The 17387-nt window shown below is 61.5% G+C and overlaps 3 protein-coding genes across 3 annotated transcripts; all 3 read left to right on the top strand.

Annotated features, from left to right (window-relative positions):
- Nucleotides 1-2113: 2113 nt before the first annotated feature.
- Nucleotides 2114-4097, top strand: LOC308045774 (ADP-ribosylation factor-like protein 3; the record flags this gene model as incomplete). Its single annotated transcript, XM_080353279.1, has 6 exons — nt 2114-2131; nt 2502-2645; nt 2734-2850; nt 2984-3034; nt 3767-3952; nt 4050-4097. 6 exons carry the CDS (start codon nt 2114-2116, stop codon nt 4095-4097), a joined length of 564 nt encoding a protein of 187 aa, XP_080209405.1.
- A 1306-nt stretch (nt 4098-5403) lies between these two features.
- LMAN2 (lectin, mannose binding 2) lies at nt 5404-8980 on the top strand. The gene is made up of 8 exons (XM_080353249.1): nt 5404-5570; nt 5651-5769; nt 5864-5981; nt 6289-6368; nt 7473-7634; nt 7842-7956; nt 8255-8374; nt 8520-8980. The coding sequence occupies exons 1-8, from the start codon at nt 5432-5434 to the stop codon at nt 8678-8680; spliced, it is 1014 nt and encodes a 337-aa protein (XP_080209375.1). The 5' UTR covers nt 5404-5431; the 3' UTR covers nt 8681-8980.
- Nucleotides 8981-9622: 642 nt separating this feature from the next.
- On the top strand, nt 9623-11969 carry B4GALT7 (beta-1,4-galactosyltransferase 7; the record flags this gene model as incomplete). Its single annotated transcript, XM_080353171.1, has 6 exons — nt 9623-9669; nt 9752-10108; nt 10672-10897; nt 11132-11215; nt 11404-11508; nt 11688-11969. 6 exons carry the CDS (start codon nt 9623-9625, stop codon nt 11841-11843), a joined length of 975 nt encoding a protein of 324 aa, XP_080209297.1. The 3' UTR covers nt 11844-11969.
- Nucleotides 11970-17387: the final 5418 nt, after the last annotated feature.

The following is a 17387-nucleotide window of genomic DNA, read 5'->3' as shown; positions in this document are numbered from 1 at the left end:
CTACCGCTTTCGGCTGCCACAGGAAGTGTCGCCATGGGAACCGAGACCGCAGCGGGGGGAGCGGAGCCGCCCTCCCGCCCCGCGCCGCCGCCGCCACCGGCCCCGGCACCGCCCCGGTGGGCACCGGCTCCAGCTCGGGGCCAGGAGGCGCCGCGGCCCCATCCCCGTCCTCATCCCCGTCCCCACCCACCTGCATCCCCATCCCTGTCTCCATCTGCATCTGTGGCCACATACCCACCTGCATCCCCGTCCCCATCTCAATCCCTGTCCTCACCCCTGACTCCATCCCCATCCGAATCCCCATCCCATCCCAGTTCCTATCCTCACCCACTCAGTCCCCATCACCAGCACGGCCTGTGCTGCTTCAGGCTCACCATCCCATCACCACCCTTCCCAGCAGCCTGGGCAGCACAAGGGGGCTCATCTCGAGCACCACATCACCCAAGGGAAAGCCCAACATCAACATGCCAAACACGCCCCTCCACCAGCCTGGTGCCGCTTGCTCCGGTCACACCCGGCAAGGGACACGGCTGCCTCCCAGACCCACGCCAAACAGTAGGTCAAAGTGGCCCCCAGGGCTGTGGTGCTGCTGCCTTAGCGCCTGGGGAGAGCTGCCTGTGCCACGGATGCCGGCAGAGCCTGGTGCAGAGGAGTGGTGGACGTGCAGCTTGGAGTCACCAAACTGATGCCTAAGCAGTTTTGCCCATCTCCTAGGCTGGGGTTCCATGTTGATCAGCAACCACAAACCAGTCATGGATATTTTAGGATATTTGTTAGGAAATACAAGTAACTAACAGTTAGAGGATAAACCGCAGAGCACCATGGCAACCCACTCATAGAAATGCTAATAACTGGGACGTAAGGTGAGTGATTAACCTATCAAAAGCAGAACCCTAACATTAAGTTGGGTGCAGATCTATGCACAGAAAAATGAAGTGTTCCCACTGCGAACGTGCACAAAAGCAGTGCGGCATTAGCAGCCGCAGCCCTGGCAGGGTCTGTGGGCAGGGGGGAACAGAGGGTGGCCCCTGCTGCTGCCCCTCTGCCCCCGGTGGTGCCACAGAGCAGCAGTGGGGTGGTGGGTGATCCTGCTTCTCCCCTTCCCTTTGTCAAAGCATAGCTGTGCTGTTTGGCTTGGCTTTGCAACAGGAGTTATAAATAAAAATGTCTCACCAAGAGTGCGTGACTCACGGTCCTCACCACAAGGATAACCTCTCTGCTAGGAAACCTGATCCAAGGACTGAACTGCGGCATGCAAGAATCAAACACATTGCTTAATTAATATATTTAATCCAAATGGTGAACAGACTGGCCCCTTACCCCACATGGGGTGGGGTGGGCTACTGGGGAAGGTGCCTGTACCCCTCTGGCCCCCTGTCCTGTGCCATCTCTGACCTCTGGCTGCAAACATCGCAGCCCTTGACCTGCTCCGGTGCCCAGTGGTTTCCCTCTGATGGCAGCGGGAGCTGTGGCAGCAGCTGACGTGGCCTCAAGCAGCTCGAGCCTCAGCATTACCTCCTGCCGCTCTCCAAGGGGGCAGCTCATGGGTGCTGGTGTTGCCTCACCCTGCTCAGAGGGGATGTGACATGGGGATGTGCTGAGGCATCATCGTTCCTCTCCTGAGAGGCTGTGTCAGCCCTGTGCACCCAGACACGGCCATACCTGTGGCCTGTTACTGCTACCCAGACAGCACGCAGCGACCACCTGGGAGGCTGAGGCTGCAGCGCTTCCCCCGGGATCACACGCCGGTTGCACAGCTCCATCCCGCAGTGATGCCCATGGTGCCCGGGTACCGCATCCTGCCACTGTGCCGCCATCCCCGAGACAGAGCCTGGCCCCGTGAGGAGAGGGACGTCCTGTGCCCCAGTGCCCCAGCCCAGCCGGACCTGATTTATCCTGGGGGCAGGCGACGGCGGGGCGACAGCTGGCTGCGGGATTTGCCGAGGGCATTATTTAATGCTGTGGGTAAATGGAGAAACAGCAGCTAATTCTGGAGCCAGTAATCCTCTTCCTCCCCCAGCGACGGGTAGCGTGCCAGTCACGCAGCCACCAGTGAGCCCCGGGGACGAGCCCCCGGGCAGGTCTTCAGGTGTGCCAGAGCGACTGCCAGACCATGGGTGATGTGCAGAAGGTAAGCGGGATCTGGTGACATCCTGCCTGTGCCAGGGTGGGTGTGCTGGCACCAGCTCCTGGTGGCAGTGCTGGGTGAGCTGGAAGGGCAGGACCAGGGCTGTACCTTGGGCTTGTCCCCCCAGCATGCCCAGGAGCTGGCAGGGCTCCCAGGGTAAGGATGGCACACACTGGGGGGACCGAGGCTGGGTGGATCTGCTGTGGGGCCACTCCGAGCCTGGACACCTTTGGAGCCAAACCCCAGGCTTTTCTCAGGCTGTAGACACAGGGTACCCATGGCCAACAGGGCACCCAGCTCCCCACTCCAAAATGAGGGTGCTCTGCAGTGACCTGGCACCCCACAGGCCTCCCCCAGCACCCCACGTCCCCAGGGGCTGCTCTCCGTCATCCAGAAGCTGAAGGGTGCCCCAGAGCAGGAGCTCCGCATCGTCCTGCTGGGGCTGGACAACGCGGGGAAGACCACGCTGCTGAAATGCCTGGCGTCCGAGGAGGTCAGCACCATCACCCCCACCCAGGTAGGTGCCACTGGGGGACATGGGCGGCGGGAGGGTGGCAGGTTCTTCTCTCCCCTTGCGTGATACCAGAGTTTGTGTACCTGTGCAGGGCTTCAACATAAAGAGTGTCCATTCGCATGGCTTCAAGCTGAATGTTTGGGATATTGGGGGGCAGCGCTCCATCCGCCCATACTGGAGGAAGTATCTGGGCAGCACAGACCTGCTGGTGAGTGAGGTGGCTGCCTGCAGCCCCTTGTTGGGACCCAGTACCCCAGCAGAGCGCTGCAGCCCCTGCAGAAGGCAGATGGCTGCACAGCTGGGCGAGGAGACACTGACTGTCCCTTTCCTCCCCACGGCAGATTTATGTCATTGACAGTGCAGACCAGAAGCGCTTCGAAGAGACGGGGCAGGTACAAGAGGTCTGGGATGGGGGGTGGCTGTGGGGTCTGAGGCAGCACCGCTGTGGGGGCTATGCTGTCTCAGAGGTATGAAGGGCTCATGATGGGGGTCTCAGCACGCAGAGCCACCCCACCCCATGGCAGATCCATGGCCAGCAGCCCTCCCTGAGGTGGGTGTGATGCCTCAGGGGTACGTGACACAGGGGTGACGGCCCCTGGTGAGAGTGACCTCTCAGTCACCAGCCTCACACCCTTCCACCACCTCCCCAGGTGAGTGATATGACCAAGCAAAGGTTTACGAGTAGCAAATTAAGAGTCACAAACCCTGGGAATGAATCTGGAGAGGGGAAGGTGAGACTCTGAGTGCCAGTCTTGCCTGTACCGGCACCAGATTGTGGTGTGACTGTGCCAGACAGCCCAAGGCTGACAGCAGCCTCCTGGAGCTGTCCTTTGCCCAAGGCTCTCAGTGCTGGGAGCATTTCAGCCCTCAGGTAGCACCTCGTGAAGCTTCTGAGCTCTCTCCAGGGCAGATGGAGCTCCAGGGGTGCACATCTCTCCCTCTGGATGTTGAGACCTCACAGCTTCTTTGACTGCAATATAAGCACCAGAGAAAGGGGAGCAATGCACTTTTGGGGGGAGTGAGATGACCCAGCCTGCCCTGGGCAGCCCAGGCAAGAGCACAGAAGCTCCGGGGAGTTTGGCAGCAGTGGCTGGCGGCTCTGGGAGACGGTTCTCTCTTGGCAGGAGCTGGCAGAGCTCACTGAGGACGAGTCCCTCACAGGGGTCCCGCTGCTGGTGTTTGCCAACAAGCAGGATCTAGTGACTGCAGCACCTGCAGCCGAAATTGCAGAAGGGCTGAACCTCCACACCTACCGGGACCGGGAATGGCAGATCCAGGCCTGCTCAGCCTTGTCTGGGGAAGGAGTGCAGGTAGAGATGGGGGCCGGAGGGCTCTGCAGAGCCGGGAGAGGACCCAAGGACCTGTCACGCTCTTGAGGTTGTGCTCATGTCTCTCTCTTCCCTCCAGGATGGAATGAACTGGATTTCCAGCCAGATCATGAACAGGAAGAAGTGAGAGCTGCAAAGTGCCAGACTGAACAGAGCTGCAGGTCCCTAAGCCATGGCCACCCTCCTCTGGTCCCTAAATCCACCCCCAAAAGCCCAGCTGGGCCCTGAGCCTCAGACTGCCGTGCTCAGATGGGCTTCCCACCCAGTGTTTCACTCATCGGTTGGCTTTCCCTTCCCCTGGGCTCCTTGTACACCCCCAACGCTCCTGCAGCCCCTGTGCTGTCAGAGGGAAGCACGTGTCCCACTGTGTTAAGGGCTTGCACATCTCCAGAACAAGAACCCGCTCAGGACCGGTGCATTCCCACTACTGGCACACCCCGCAGAGGCTGCACTGTCCAGGGCACGCAGGGCACCCTCCCCAGCACTGGCTGCATCCTCAGACACGGCACATACAGCCAAGTGCATGGTGTGTGCTCCCCTCCGCTCCTGTGGGATGTGACTGGTGCTGCCCCAGCCGTGGCAGCTGCCTCGGGAAGGGCTGGATTCGGTATCCTCTGCTGTCCAGAGGAGATCCTGCATGTGCACACGACCTGGGACAAGCACACAAACACGGACACATGGCCGTACAGTCACCCATGGAGGTGTTTCATCTCCTGGTGGCAGCCCTGGTTGCAGCCACGCTGTGTGTGTCACCGAGAGGCGCTGCTCCGGAGAGCCCCTGGGAAGCGCATTGTCCTGAACACACCGAGCGGGGCTTCTGCTGCCCTGCCGAGGACGCCCATGCCGAGGGCTGGAAGATGCAGCTCCCCGGCCCCCGCAGTCAGCGCGGCTGAGCAGCTGCGCCGCTGGGGATGGGTGGGAGGCCAGCTGCGGTGGGGCTGGGGCCTCCTGCAGCACCGGGCCCCGGCCTGCAGACCCTGAATAAAGCTGCCTGTGACCTGCGCCGCCTCGGCCGGTCCTTTCCGCGGTGCTGCGCCAGCGCTGCTCCCGCTGCTCTGCGGGGCCCGGCCCGGGGCCGTTCCCAGAGCCATCCTGCGTGCCGTTGCCATGGCGACGGGCTGCCGGAGCGGGTCACGTGCCCCGCGGGCGGCACGAGCCGTGCACGTGACCGGCACGAGGCGGGAGAGCGGACTACAGATCCCGGCGTGCCGTGCGCCGCAGCGCGCCGCGCAGTGCACGCCAGGGGGCGCTCTGCCGCTCCGCCCACCGCCCGGCCCCACCGAGCGGCGGGAGCCGCACACCTCCCTGGCCCCGCCCCCTTCTCCACCATAGGCGGGCAGGAGTGACACTCTCCCGCGGAGGCGGGAATGCGGTGGTGTGGGGGTTTCTGATTGGTGGCGCAGGCAGCCGCTCCCGGGCGGGGCCGTGGGCGGGAGCGGCGCGCATTCCCGGAAGCGGAGCATGGCGGCGGGTGCGGGCGGGCTGCTGGCGGCCGCGCTGCTGTTGGCGGTGGCCGGGCCGCGCCCGGCGCCCGCCGAGCTCACGGACGGCAACAGCGAGCACCTGAAGCGGGAGCACTCGCTGATGAAGCCGTATCAAGGTGAGCGCGGCGCCGGGCGGGCCGGGACGGGAGCCCCGCGGCGGCCCGGGCTGAGCCGCGCTCCCTCTGCCCCTTCACAGGCGCGGGCTCCGCCGCGATGCCGCTGTGGGACTTCCAGGGCAGCACCATGGTCACCAGCCAGTACGTCCGCCTGACGCCCGACGAGCGCAGCCGGGAGGGCTCCATCTGGAACCGTGTGGTGAGAGCCCGGGGGAGACCGGGAGGGGCCCGGGGCGGCCCCAGCGCCTCTCCCGGCTCTTGCCCTGACGCCGCTGGGCGGTCTCTCCACACAGCCCTGCTTCCTCAAGGACTGGGAGCTCCACGTCCACTTCAAGATCCACGGGGCCGGCAAGAAGAACCTGCACGGGGACGGGCTGGCCCTGTGGTACACGCAGGAGCGGCTGGTGCCAGGTACGGTGCACAACGGGGGCTGTCTAGCTGGGTTGAGGCCTCCTCAGCACTTGCATCTGCCCAGGGAGATGCCCTTGCACTGACTGCCCTTGTCCTGGGAGGTTTCTCGCCAGGGAGGGCGTTTGAGCTGCTCTCTGTCTGGTTTCAGTAGATCAGGATGACGTGTCCTATGTGTTGTGCCGTGGGAACAGGTGCCCTCAGTCATCTGCTCGGCCATGAACAGCTCTCGCAGCTCTCTTCAGTAGAAGTCTTTGAGCACAAATTCCTTCTAAGAGCGCTCTGTCCCCTGTGTTCTGTCCTGTTCCAGGTCCTGTCTTTGGCAGCAAGGACAACTTTCACGGACTGGCTATTTTCCTTGATACGTATCCCAATGATGAAGCAACAGAGGTGAGTGGTTTAGGGAGCTCGTTCATTGCCCAGGAGGCTGTTTCCTCACAGCTTTGTGTTCCAAGTGCTTCATGGCTGGACCAAGGAAAAGTCTATCCTAACGAGAGAGCGTGCTGCTCATCCTGTCATGGGAGCTGGTAACGGGAAGAGTTTGTGTGTGCATTAACAGAGATAAGAACATCCATACTCCGTCTTCTGCTGTTGTTGACTACACAGATGTTTCCAAGGCCTTTTCCCCTCAGGATGAGAGGGCGGCACAGAGCTGGTGTAAAATATGCACCACCTATTAAGTTAGAGGAATCCACCTCAAAGAATATGTCATTTCTCGGGCTTCTCCATGCTTTGGTTGATCATTCCATGTTGTTCCTGGCCATATTCTCTGTTTCCAACCTGGGTGTCTCTAAAAGAGAAACTCTGGGGTGGATTCTTACTCCAGAATTCCCTGTGGCCAAAATACAGATCAGTTTAAGGGCGGTTGGTCCTTCTCTCCCGCTTCTTGTTCGTGGATCTCATTACAGCACAATCAGAAAACAACTGTGTTGGTGAGATCTGTTGCACCAAAACCGTGACACTTAAGTCATAAAGCACCTGGAAATGCCCCATCTCCCTCTTGCCTGATGCTCACTGGGAGGTGAATTTGTGCCTTGAGTTGGACTCTCCTGGTGTATGTAATCACTGACTACAAAGCCCTGAGTGTAGTTGTGCTGCTCCTGTGAGATTTGTGCCCGTTCTGGGTCCTGTGCTCTGTTCTTACACTTCTTGCCCTGTTGGGTGCTCACTCCGCACGTCTGGGGCTGTCTGGTTGCCCTGGCCATGTGGTACAGTGGGGGCTCGCAGGGGTCTCCATGCAGAAGGTCAGAAATGGCTGCTCTGCTTTAGCCAGAACAATCTCTCGGTTTATAATCAGTTTTATGTAAAAAGTGAGCCTTGATTTCGTTGTTGTGCCCTCCGTACCCCCCTGTGCAGCAAAGCCATGGCTCTATTGCTGTGCCTGGCTGAGATCTGCTCTCGCTCAGGTTCCTGACCGGGCAGGGGAAGGTGGCTCTTGGTCTGCAGCTGGCAGGCTCCTGCAGACCGAAAGCAGCAGCGCTCTCCTCCCCGCAGCGCGTGTTCCCCTACATCTCCGCGATGGTGAACAATGGCTCCCTGACGTATGACCACAGCAAGGACGGGCGCTGGACGGAGCTGGCGGGGTGCACCGCCGACCTTCGGAACCAGAACCACGACACTTTCCTGGCAATTCGGTACTCCCGGGGCCGCCTGACGGTGAGACGCGGTGGACACCTTCTGCAGGGTCTCTCGCACGTTAGACAGGGCAGTGCTAAGGAGCAGGTGTTGCTGTGTCAGTAGGTGGCCTAGAGATGGTTTTTGAGGCTTGACCACCTGCCTCTCCTGCACCTCTGGCTCCAGAAGAGCTGTGGGTGGGCCGAGGGCAGTGCGCGTTCTTGGTGTGACGCTCCTCTGGTCTTACAGGTGATGACGGACGTGGAAGACAAGAACGAGTGGAAGAACTGCATTGACATTGCAGGGGTGCAGCTGCCAACTGGCTACTTCTTCGGTGCCTCTGCTGGCACTGGAGATTTGTCTGGTGAGAGGGAGGGGGCTTTGCTTACGGGAATACCTGCGATTTGGGGCCTGGACTGTAACACTCTGGAGGCATTTGAGGGCTTCCTTCCCTGGAATTGTTCACCAGGCTATTGAAACCCTCTTGCGTTGGGGCCTGTGGCCTGGGGGATGAGGCATCTGAGAGCTGAGGAACATCTCAAATCCCAGCTTTGTGCCTGGGGTGTGAGGTTGGTTTGAGAAGGAAGGAGACCTGTCAGAGCACATCTAGGGCTGTGTGGACATCTCTCGGGTCCCCTGACAGCGTTTTGGTTGTTTCCTAGACAATCACGACATTATCTCGATGAAGCTATTCCAGCTCATGGTGGAGCACCCTCTAGAAGATGAGAGCGTTGACTGGACCAAGATTGAGCCTAGCGTCAGCCTCCTTAAATCACCCAAAGGTGAGCTCTGGCCTCAGAAACCTCTCTGGTGGAGGGCTGGCACGCTGGGGCCGGGCTCTTAAGACCTGTTGAAAGACGTCAGAGCTGCAAGACCTCGCAGGAGCCGAGGCTGGGTCAGTCTGTGCGACTGTTCTTGTCCTTGCAGATAATGTGGATGACCCGACGGGGAATTTCCGAAGTGGGCCTCTGACGGGCTGGAAGGTGTTCCTGCTCCTGCTCTGCGCCCTGCTGGGCATCATTGTCTGCGCCGTGGTGGGAGCTGTGGTCTTCCAGAAGCGCCAGGAGCGGAACAAGCGTTTCTACTAGTGCACCACCCGGGCCTGTGCCCAAATTTTTTTCTATGGGGAGCTGTAAAAACTGTGGTTTCTAAAAGCTGTTTCTGAGAAATACTAGAAGTATTTTCTTATCTGTCTATTTGGCTGTTGGACTGAGGGGGGTGATTCCCGCTGCAGAAGAGCCCCTTGCCCCCGGGCTGTGGTGCAGGGGGGTGCCTGGAGGTCGCTCCCCTTGTTTTTCCAGCGCTCCCTGTGCTGGGTGAGACCTGTGGCGGGGAGGGCGAGCGGCGGTGGCTGTGAATTTTGGGGGCTGTGGGGCATTAAAGGACTGACACCAGCTGTGGCTCTGGCTCTGTCTGGGCTGGGAAAAGGGGGGTAGGGAGCTGGAGGGGCTGCAGTGTGGAGCAGCGGGGGGAGGCCTTGGGTGTTGGTCTTTTCTGCCAAGCAGTAGGGGATAGGATGAGAGGAAATGGCCTCAGTATTAGGAAAACATTCTTCCCGGAAAGGGCTGTGGGGCACTGGAACAGGCTGCCCAGGGCAGTGCTGGAGTCACCATCCCTGATGGTGACATTTAGATGAGGTTCTTAGGGACACGGGTTGGTGCTCGAGTCGGGTTATGGTTGGACTCGATCATCCTGGGGTCCCTTCCATAATTCTTGGGTGGTGTCCGGGGGGGGTCGCTGGGCGGGGGTCGATCCCTGTGGGGGTTTGTTCCGCGGAGGCTCCGGGGCAGACACCCAGGGAGGGGGAGTGTCCCGGAGGGTTCGTTGCGGTGCCCGAGCGGGGGGACCCTCCGGCCGGCGGCGGCGGGGAAGCGTGTCCCCGCAATCCGGGCCCGCCCCCGGCCCGCCCCGCCGGGCGGAAGGGAGCGGGGCGGAACGGCGGGGCCGGGCCGTGTTTCCGGGCGGGGGGAAGCGGCGGGGGCGCAGCCAGCGTGTCCCGCCGCGGGCCGGTGCGGGGCCGGCCGGGCGCCATGGGCCCTGCCCGCCGCAGGGCTGCGCTCCGCCTGCGCGGCGCCGGGTGAGCGGAGGCGCGGGCGGCGGGCGGAGGGTCCCGGGGCGGGGGGGTCCCCGGCGGCCGCTGACCCCACGTTGTGCCCCAGGTCCCCGCTGCTCCTGGGGCTGCTCCCCGGCCGCTTCTCCGTCTTCCCGCTGTTCTTCCTGGCGCTGCTCCTGGGCTTCGCCTCGCTGCTCTGGCTCCAGCTCAGCTGCTCGGGCGAGGGGCCGGCGGCCGGCGGGGCGCAGAGCCCGGGGGTTCCCCGCCAGCCCTGCCCGCCCCCGGCCCCGCTCCCGCCGCCGGAGGACGAGCCGTCGTGGGGTCCCCATCGCCTGGCGCTGCTCGTCCCGTTCCGGGAGCGCTTCGAGGAGCTGCTGGCCTTCGTGCCCTACATGCACCGCTTCCTCAGCAAGAAGAGGATCCGCCATCACATCTTCATCCTCAACCAGGTGGATCATTTCAGGTAGGGTCTCCCCTCGCTGCAGCGAAGCCCAAAAGAGAGCGAGGGGCCCCTTCTCCAAAACTTTGTGCCCACCAAACGGGTCTCCCGCTTGTCTCCGGTGAAGTATAGGATCTGACCAACACGGAGGTGTGATGCTCTCCCTAAATTTACTCACTCTAGAGCTTCTAGAAGAGCATTATCTTCCCTAGATCTTTCAGCTTTCTCCTAAACATCTGGGGATGTCAAAATCCAGAGAAATACCATGGGGTGTTTGGAAACGCGGTTGTTCCCCCCGGCTCGCTGTCCAGTACCTGCGTGCAGCCCTGTCGGGGCCGGCCGGGACTTGCCGTAGCCCCTTGGGGTCCACAGTGGCCAAACTCCCATGTGTTGCCATCGGGCTCAGCAGGGAGAAGCAGGGGTGCGTTTTGGGACAGGCAGCCCTTGCGCTGCAGAGCCAGGGAACGCCGTGTCTGCATGTCCCCATTTGGGGACTGGTTGAACATTCCGCATTGAGGAGCACGGGAGCGGGACATGAAGGGATGGCAGCCGCTGCGTGTGGCGCTGAGTCCGTGGTCCCGCGGCAGGTTTAACAGGGCATCCCTGATCAACGTGGGCTTCCTGGAGAGCGGCAACGACACCGACTACATCGCGATGCACGACGTCGATCTCCTGCCTCTCAATGAGCAGCTGGACTACAGCTTCCCGGAGGCTGGGCCCTTCCATGTGGCGTCCCCGGAGCTGCACCCGCTCTACCACTATAAGACCTATGTGGGCGGCATCCTGCTGCTCACCAAGCAGCATTATGAGTTGGTGAGCACGTGGGTGGGACATCCCAGCCAGTTTGGAGTAGGGGCTGTGATGCTGTCAGGGTGAACAGTCGTACGTTTTGCGCTCTGTGCTTGGGAAGGAGGGAAAGGAGTCAAAATGGTTTGGGAACAGGAGTTGCGCTGTTGCTCAGGGCTTGCGATGCTGGTGCCTGCTCCTCTGCGGTGTGGGGAGTTGTGCTATATGGGAGCTCGGTGATACGGTGCCCTCTCATTTCAGTGCAATGGCATGTCCAACCGCTTCTGGGGCTGGGGACGGGAGGACGATGAGTTTTATCGACGTATCAAAGGAGCTGGTCTCCAGGTAAGGGGTGCTCTGTGGCCTCCTAGGCTGAAGTTGCCCTTCTCCATGTCTCCCAACTTGGTCCCCAGCTGTAGCTGCCCAGGTCAGGACCAGGGGACGGCAGCTCTTCTGCACTCCCCACTCCAGTAGCAGGTGCAGTGGGTACAGACAAGTTTTCCAGTAGCTTTACAGAACTTTTACTCTTCTAGGTTCGCCGTCCCTCTGGAATCACAACTGGATATGAGACTTTCCAGCACCTGCATGACCCAGCTTGGAGGAAAAGAGACCAGAAGCGCATCGCTGCACAGAAGCAGGTGAGACCTCAGTGTGGTCAAGGGAGACCACAGGAGATGCGGGCTGTGATCACCACGTGTGCTCTGAGCCCTCCTTGCTCATATCCTTCCCTACCAGCTCTGCGCTCCCTCCCCGGGCTCTGGCTGCTTCCCCCTCCCCTGGAAGCCAGCGTGGGCTGAATGATCTTTCTTGTCTTCAGGAACAGTTTAAGGTGGATCGGGAAGGAGGTCTGAACAACGTGCGGTACCGAATCGAGTCACGGACAGCCTTGAGTGTGGCAGGAGCCCCCTGCACCGTCCTTAATATCTTGCTGGACTGTGATACAGATGAGACCCCTTGGTGCACGTTCGGCTGAGCCCATATCCTGTGCGCCAGTCGTGTGCGCTGTGCTTGTGCCAAGATGCCGGGGCTGCCGCCACGCTGCTTGGAGCAGGCAGGATTTTTGCAGCAGCCTGAGCATGGCGGTGCTGGTGAGATACAGAGGAACAGAAAAGGCTGAGAACCAGGCTTTGCTGGGACCGACAGAAGAGGCTGAGAGTGGGACTCAGTGGCGTCACTGCGGACGCTGGTGCTGCCTCCTGGGGCAGGTGCAGGAGAGTTTTCCTGCTCTGGACATGGCTGAGCTGCCACTCAGCTCAGAGGACAATAAAGAACTATCAGGGCACCTGTGAGCTGTGAATGCCCTGGGCCATGCCGCGCCACTCCTTTTTCCTGCTCCCTTCACCTCGCTGGCTCCAGCACACCCTTTTCTGGCTTGGCCTCAGCCACCCTTTGCCTGGAGAGGTGATCTGCTCTAGTTTGGAGGTCAAGCCGGTCTGAAATGGGCTTCAAGCGAGACGGTGCCTGTGTTTCAGCTGCCGGGTACCCCCAGGGCTGTGCTGTGATTGCTTCATTGCAGGAAGCAGCTGTGATCGAGCTGTGCCCCAAGCCCCAGCGTCTCCAGCTTTGCTGGGTGTCAGCGGCTGAGGTAGCTCAGGACTTCTCTGTGGAGTAAGGAAGAGAGTTCTGGCTGAGCTGCCCCCTTTCCTGCTTGCCTTCTGTGGCATGTGCTGCCTCAGCCTTTTTACAGGGGATGCTGGAGAACCTGATATCCCCCCAGCAGTGCTGGTCCTGTGTGAGGTGTCCTGGGAAGGACTGGCTGCTGGCGTGGGTGAAGTGCAGGAATTAGGATGGTTGCCACTAAGCTACCTGAGCTGAGGAGAACAAGAGCTTCCCTGGGTGAGGCAGGGGCAGGGATGCTCCCCTCGAGGTGGGAGCAGGAGGGTTTGGGATGATGATCTGTGCAGGGTAAGGCTGCAGGTCTCACCCCTCGCTCTAGCCGCCCAGCCCTGCCTCACCAATGGGCCAGTTTCTCCCATGATGAGGACCTGGGCTGCCCCTTCCAGCAGCGTGGGGGGGTATTTACTTTTGGAGTGTGTCACAGTGCTGGTCCCCCGCTGCTGGTGGGGCCTGTGAGGGCTCTGCTCTGGGCTCAGGTCCTGCACTGTGGATGTGGCCTGGGTGAGTGAACGGCTCGGGGAAGGTGCCCAGGCAAAAGGCTGCGTCGGCCATGGGGTGCTGGTGAGCAGGAGGGGGCCAGGCAGCTGCACCCTGCAAACCCCAGGAGCCCAACCTGTGTGGTGACCTGGAGACAAGAACAGCCCATGGGAGGCAGCTGAAGCACTTGGCACTGCTGGGAGAGTGCCCTGGGACAGGAGATGCGAGAAGGAGGAGAACGTCCTCCTCTGGCTACTGGGAACGTGCCTGGGTTGCTCTGCAGGGTCAGATCCACAAGCTGGGGAAGAAGGGAGAGCTCGGCAGGTGAGGAAGGGCCCTGGAGGCTGCCAGTTTGGGTTTGGTAGAAATCAGCCACACCAGCACCTTTTGCTGGGAGGTGGGGTGTGTAGAGCTGGGCAGGGGGGGCACACGTCCTGCTGGGGTCCTGGCTCTTGAGCCTGGGTGGGAGCAGTGGCTGTGGAGCAGCGCCTAGTCTGTGCCTGCTTGTGCTGCTGCTCACCCTGATCTGCTGAGGGGTGGCAGAGTCACCCAGACTCTCAAGGGAGACCCCTGCCAGCACTGGGCTCCTTTCTTCCATCAGCATCTGGCCTGGCTGCCCACTCAGGCTGGCGGGTGGAAGGGTGCTGTGCCGCTCCGGAGTGGAGGGTGCCGGGTGTGGGACTGCACTGCACTGCTCTGGGGTCCTGGGGTGTGTTTTGAGTGCTGCTGGCTCCTCACGCTGGGCAGACCCAGCCGAGCAGCCAGTTCCCCTCTGCTCAGCCCCATCACCAGTGCTGGCACTGAGCCCCCTGCATTTCCTGAGCCCCTTCTGTCCTTGTCCTCCTCCCTGGTGCTTCCCAGAGCGGTTGCTTTGCTGGGTGCCTGCAGATGTCCCCAGACTAAAGCTGTCACCATCCTGGGAAGCCAGGTCACCCTGGCGACATGGCAGCTCCGGGGAGGAGCGCTGGGATGAGGGAAGAAAAAGCATCGGAGCCAAGTGTGGGGGTCGTGTACAGTGTAAGGGCAGCAGGATGGAGCATCGGGAGAGATCTGGCGCTGTCTGCTCTCTATGAGGAGTCTGGAGCTCTGCAGACGGGGGTGCGAGGGGCTGCCTCTGGGGGGGTGGTGGTGCAGGGCAGCGAGGATCAGGCTGTGCTGCTTTGCACCCTCCGAGGCACAGGCAGGCCCAGCGTGGGCTCCTCCCCAGCTCGCGGCCTCGTCGGCGCCCCAGGGTTGTAAGAAACTATTATCTTGCCAGTATAATAGGCTCAGGCGGGGTCTCTCGGCAAAGTGTATTTTATTAATGATTTTGCAAGACTGAGTGTTCTATCTAAGGGAGGCACACTGAACACGGCAAAAGCCCCTGCTTATATTCCCCCTAATCCCAGTCGCAAATTCCCTCCCGTTCCCCACTGGTTGGGTACTCCGGGGTTTACAGCCTACCTGACACTTCCCAGATGTCCTGCCTCAGTTTACCTCTGTCGCTACTCCAATTCTAATGACTCCCTCTCCCTATTTATTTATTTCCATTTAATGTATGGTTTCTTGGCTCTCTGGCTACTACCTTCCCCCCTAACTTAACCTTTAACCACAGAAACCGGTTTGCATTAGTACATTTCCGTGATTAGCGCAAAGAGGCTTTGTTTTACATTTAAGGTCTGATAGTGGGTGTCTTGGTCTTGATGTGCTGGGTCAGGTTTCAGATTTACGGTTGCGAAAACAACATTCTTCCTTTAATAGCTCCTTAGAGGGTGATGTGGGGACCTGCTGCCCAAGAGCTCCCAATGGCCTCTCCAGCCTCACAGCAGCACTGGCGTCTGGCATAAAGAGTGCAGGCAGGCTCGGCCACATGGTGCGCTGCTCCGGAGGTGTCCTGGGACCCGTCATGTCCCTCACTGTGGTCAGCTGGAAGGAGATGTTGGCCCAGCAGCCCCGCTCTTGTCTCTCCATCGTGCAGGTTTTGGGATCGGCCACCTGGACACCAGCTGCTTACTGGTGCCTGAACCGCGGCCAGGCATGGTGGAGGCAGATCAAAGTATTTCTCTGAGCCGTTCAAAATAGATGACACAGTTTCGAGCAGGTTTCACAAAGATGTAGATGTGCAGAAACAGAGAGCATATGTGCACCTCGCACTTTGCTCAGCGCTGAAGGCTCCTCTCCCGCTGCCTGGCAGCTATTTCTCAGCTCCGCTTGCAGCCCCCTCATCCTTCAGTTGCTTTTGTGGAAGAGGCGCCGTGCTGGAGACCTGGCTTTCCTTTTATAGCCCTGAATGTGACTCGGAGGTCGCTCAGCTCCGTTTCCCCCCACGCACTTCGTTATTAGCAATGGCCCAGCGGGAGGGAATGAGGTTTTTGCCCATCACCTTTCTGCAGATGGAGAACACCCTGCCTGCTGTCCCGGGAGCCCTGTGGAGCCGAGCCGGAGGCCTCCTGGTGTTCCTGTGCTCTTCGCAACCCTGAGGAGGGGGTCAGGATGCTTGGAGGCAGAGAGAGCCTGTGGAGACCCAGCCCTGCCCCTCTGTGACATGTTCTTTGGCACCCAAATTGCTGTCAGCAAGGCCATGTGGGGGCTGCTGCGGGCATGGCAATCGGCTCTTTTTTATGGCTGAGTTGTTTTGAACCGGGTAGTGCTGGGAGCAGTTTGCTGGCAGCCACGTGAAGTTGCTGTAGTGTCAGGGGGATCAGGGGGCTAAGGGGAGCAGAGAGGTTGAGGGCTTGGGAAAAGCCTCTGGGGGGCTGGAGCATCTCTGCCCAGGGAGCATCCCTGGCTGGTGGCACATCCCAGGGGAGCTGCCATCCCGTGGAGATGTGCCTGGGGGAGCGGTGAAGCCGTGGTGGCAGGAAACGGGGCAGACGGGAAGGAGGGGTGCGGCTGTGACCAGCACCCATTGCAGTCAGCCCAGCATCGTTGTGACCTGCCCGGACCAAGGCTGTGGTGGGATGTCATTCCTGCCTGTAACCATGGGCGTATGTCTGTCCTTCTAGCAGCAGGATGGGGCATTGCAGATGCATTTGTAGTACTGGTAGGATGGGAAATATCAGCGTTGTGAAGTGTCCCCCTATTCAGAGGCTGCGTGTGCTGCTGCTCCAGCATGCAGCTGGGCGGTGGAAAGGAGCTGCGAGGAACAGGGAGGCCGAGATGGAGGGAGCGGTTGCGTGCCTTGGCACTGCACTGAGGAGAATGTTCACATGTGAGCCTGGTGAACAGGGACTGGGGACAGTGTGTGTGTGTGGGTGAGCACTGGCAGCACAGCTTGAGGACTCTGGTGTGCGGCGGGGGGAGCTGGCAACGAGCAGAGCCCCAGTGTGCGAGCACACAGGATGCGTGTGTCCCCAAAGCCAGGCTGGGGACAGTGCGGGTGTGGTTGTTCCCCATGGAGTGATGGGTGCTGTGCATGGGCTGCCGTGGGGACGGAGCAAGGCTGCTACAGGTGTCTCAGTCCCTGAGGCGGCTGGGACACTGGGTGACCAGGTTTCCCCTCCCCACCGGCTATGCCAGCATCCCCAAGTTGAGCACGCTGTAGGGGTGGTGAGTGACAAAACCGGCTCCCAGCCAGGACATGGCGGGGCTGATTCAGAGGGATGAAATGTGTCGTGTCTCACCAGCTCCAGGCCAGGGGTCTGGGTCGGGTGGCAGCCCCGCAGGGCTATTCCTTGCCCTCCATGCACGCTGCAGCCCGTGGGGCAAGCAGCACTGCCCAGGCGCCTGCGGCAGCTCCTGCGCACCCGTGGGTGCTGGGGTGGGGAGAGACGGGACCGTCCTGCAAGAGGAGGCTGCAAAGAGCGTCCCACGGAGCCGAGACCCCTCTGCCCTCCGCGGGGCCTTGGTGCGGTAAACGAGGCTCAGAAAAACGCTTCTCCCCCGGCAGCCTAAGCCGTGCCCGGCGGGGGCGATACGGCCTCCTCCTACCGGCCCCCGCCACGGTGAGGGGCGCCTGGAGCCGCTGCCAGTCCCGAGGCTGCAGCCGAGGGGTTCGCGGGGTCTCGCCGCGCCGGGGGTTGCGCAAGGGGCGGCCGGCCCGCCCCGGGCACCGCCCCGGACACCGCCCCGCCCGCCGGTGGGCACGGCCGGGCCTGCCCCCTCCTCCTCCTCCTCCCCCCGCCCCTCCGCCGCCCGCCTCCGCGCCGCGATTTGCCGGTGCCGGCTCCGCCCGCTGCCCGCGCGGCCCCGGCCGAGGGGCGCGTTCAAACACGGCGAGGGAAGGCGCGGGGAGAGGAGCCGAGCGGGACCGCAGCGCCGCCGGCATGGTGAGTGCGGGCCCGGGGCGCTCCCGTGAGCCCCCCCGCGGTGCGCTCCGGTTCGCGTCCCGGTTCGCCTCGATGCGCCTCCCGGGGAACCCCGATGCGCCCCCGCGGGGCGTCTGCCGGTGCCCCCCCCCCCTCCCCCGGTGCGCTCCGCCGCGCGGCGCTTTGTCCCGGGGTGC

The sequence above is a fragment of the Nesoenas mayeri genome (assembly GCF_963082525.1).
Source record: "Nesoenas mayeri genome assembly, chromosome: 14".
In the NCBI taxonomy this organism is placed as follows: Eukaryota; Metazoa; Chordata; class Aves; order Columbiformes; family Columbidae; genus Nesoenas; species Nesoenas mayeri.
The sequence above is the reverse complement of the archived record's forward strand: the minus strand, read 5'-3'. Positions and strand labels throughout refer to the sequence as shown.